The 2,970-nt window shown below is 60.3% G+C and overlaps 1 protein-coding gene across 1 annotated transcript in view; it reads left to right on the top strand.

Moving 5' to 3' along the window:
* Klhl11 (kelch like family member 11) overlaps positions 1-2,964 on the top strand; it is an 8,944-nt gene extending 5,980 nt beyond the window's left edge. Inside the window, exon 4 of the mRNA XM_033763131.1 lies at positions 1-2,964. This exon is cut by the window's left edge and continues 86 nt beyond it. Coding sequence (XP_033619022.1) covers positions 1-1,064 — 1,064 coding nt within the window. The 3' untranslated portion in view covers positions 1,065-2,964.
* Positions 2,965-2,970: the final 6 nt, after the last annotated feature.

Below are 2,970 nucleotides of genomic sequence, written 5' to 3'. Positions count from 1 at the left end.
GGCAGAACATGGATGTGATCATGGTGGTCGGCGGCGTGTCGGAGGGCGGGGACTACCTGAGCGAGTGCGTGGGCTACTTCGTGGACGAGGACCGCTGGGTGAACCTGCCCCACATCCACAACCACCTGGACGGGCACGCCGTGGCCGTGACCGAGTCCTACGTGTACGTGGCGGGCTCCATGGAGCCGGGCTTCGCCAAGACTGTGGAGCGCTACAACCCCAGCCTGAACACGTGGGAGCACGTGTGCAGCCTTGTGACCCGGAAGCACTCCTTCGGGCTCGCCGAGGTCCGGGGCAAGCTCTACAGCATCGGCGGCCACGGCAACTTCAGCCCCGGCTTCAAGGACGTGGCCGTCTACAACCCCGAGCTGGACAAGTGGCTCAGCCTGGAGTCGGCGCCCAAGATCCTGCGTGACGTCAAGGCGCTGGCCGTGGAGGACCGCTTCGTGTACCTTGCCGCGCGCACGCCGGTGGACCGCGACACGGAGGACGGGCTGAGGGCCGTGATCACCTGCTACGACACCGAGACGCGGCAGTGGCAGGATGTGGCCTCGCTGCCTCTCATCGACAGCTACTGCTGCTTCCAGGCGGCCGTGGCCAGCTCCAGCTTCTACCAGACGGCGTCGTGCTGCCCCAGGAGCTACGCCATGGAGAACGCGGAGGCTGTGCGCAAGATCGCCAGCCACGCGTCGGACGAGATCCTGGAGAGCCTGCCGCCCGAGGTCCTGAGCACCGAGGGCGCCGCCGTGTGCTACCACCGGGATGACGTGTTCATCATCGGGGGCTGGAAGAACAGCGACGACGTGGACAAGCAGTACCGCAAGGAGGCCTACCGCTACTGCGCCGAGAGGAAGCGCTGGCTGCTGCTGCCGCCCATGCCCCAGCCGCGCTGCCGGGCCACCGCCTGCCACGTGCGCATCCCCTACCGCTACCTGCACGGCTCACAGAGGTACCCCATGCCCCAGAACCTGATGTGGCAGAAGGACCGCATCCGGCAGATGCAGGAGATCCACCGGCACGCGCTGAACATGCGGCGGGCACCCAGCTCCCAGATCGAGTGCTGAGCCCTGTGGGAGCCGGCGCCGTCTGCGCCCGTCCCCTGCCCTGGCGACCTGACTCACGCGTCCCAGACGGCCGTGCTGTTTAATGGAGGTGCTGGGGTTCAGCGGAAGAGTGGGAAGCGGTGAACACGTGGTAATTGTTAGCTTGCGACCTTTGTCTGTCTTTGGCGAGTGTGCGCGCGCGTGTGTGTGTGCGTGTGCGTGCATGTGTGTAGTAGGTAAGTGAGACCTTAGGAGAAGCAGGGCTAGCCATTTGGTGGCTGTTTCTGCCAGCGAGGTAACCCTTGGCCCTCGGGTTTCGAACGGGCTGTAAACCTGGCCTCATCTGCACACCCCACACCTTTCACTGTCACAGAGCGGTTGGCTCCGACAGAGTCCGAACTCACGCGTTAAGCCCTTGTCCGCAGGGGCTGTGTGCAGTAGTGAGCCCGAAATCTGAAGGGGAAGCACGATTTCTCAGCCCCGTGATCTCGCTGTGCTCACACGGCACTGGAAGAGCCGTCGCGGTCTTTTCTGGAAGAGGTGACTGATCTGCAGTGGGGCTTAGCTGCATGCCCCGTCACTCCATTACTGTTACTCTGGTATTGCCAGATATTTTCAGGACTTTAGCAGCTGTTTATGACTTCACACCATGCCTCCAAGATGCGGGTGGTCGGCCAAGAGAACGGATCGAGGAGAGGAAGTTTCGGTGTGAGGTTCGTCTGGAAGAGGACTGTTGCACCCATAGGCAGGGACCACGTGTGGCCCGGCCAGGCTGTGTTCGGGGTGCAGCACCGCTGATAGTCAGCACCGCAGGCCTCTGTCTTTGTTTTTCCTCCAGTGCATACTGTATAGAATCCTCATTTCTTTTTCAAAACGGGAAGTAACAATTTAGAAAAACGTTGCTAAAGAACAGCTTTATTTCTGGCCCTGATTGTGACTGTTTTATCCAGGTGCCGAGATGTGAGCCTGTGATGCCAAATCTGGGTGCCTGCTGGTGGCTCTTGAAAGATTTACCACTGCAGTTGTCAGTTACTTATTTTTGTGAGTTCTCCTGATTGCAGGACACCGGCCAGCTCTACCTAGTGAGCACTCAGAGGCGCGAATGGCGGCACGCACCTACAGTCCCAGCACTCAGGAGGCCAAGGCAGGGGGATCGCCACGAGTAGCCTGAGCCGTGTAGTGAAACCGTGTCTCTCAGAACCAGACCAGCATGACCACCGAGCAGGACTGGGGCACGTCTGACAGCCCTGGTTAACAAGGGCTATGAGGACAGCCTGTGGTGTGGGTGGGGTGTGTCTTTATCCTCTTAGAGACTCTGGAATATCACCGGTAAAGTCGGAGTCCAAATGCAGCACTGTTTTCTTCCTAGGCTGTTACACTTAAGCGTGTTGTAGGATCAGACATGGGAAGGGCGAAGAGCACCACCGGCTGACCGCCTTGTTCGCCTCTCGGGTTTGATCCCTTCTGGCTGCTGTCCCCGCCGGGACAGGGTCTCTCAGTGAACGCATCAGTTAAGTCGGGCGGGGACAGCAAGTCCGAGCTTCGTGTACATCCTGATCCTGCCCCACTCACGGGTGTGCACCTTGTCCTATTTTAGGAAAGCCCCGCGGGTCCTCAGCTGCCAGGGCTCTGCCCCTGCGCTCACTGCAGTGTGCTCTCCGGATGGGGCTGGGCTTCGGCCCAGTCACGGGGCCCTCTGTGGGGTCCCCCTTCCTTCACATGAGCGGCAGAACCTAGGACCCAGGATGAGTGTGCCCGCTTTGACAAGAGTGGCTGACATTGGTTTCTGACCAGCAGGTGGCCTGGGCCTGGCTGGAGCAGGGTAAGTCCTTTGTGCATGGTCATGTGTGCAGGTTGTCCGAGCACGGAATGTCCACACGTGTGTGACTGCACATCAGTAGTTCGTAGTTCTGAAATCCCAACTAAC

Source organism: Fukomys damarensis, unplaced genomic scaffold, assembly GCF_012274545.1.
Source record: "Fukomys damarensis isolate Sample0158 unplaced genomic scaffold, DMR_v1.0_HiC HiC_scaffold_13, whole genome shotgun sequence".
Lineage (NCBI taxonomy): Eukaryota > Metazoa > Chordata > Mammalia > Rodentia > Bathyergidae > Fukomys > Fukomys damarensis.
The sequence above is the reverse complement of the archived record's forward strand: the minus strand, read 5'-3'. Positions and strand labels throughout refer to the sequence as shown.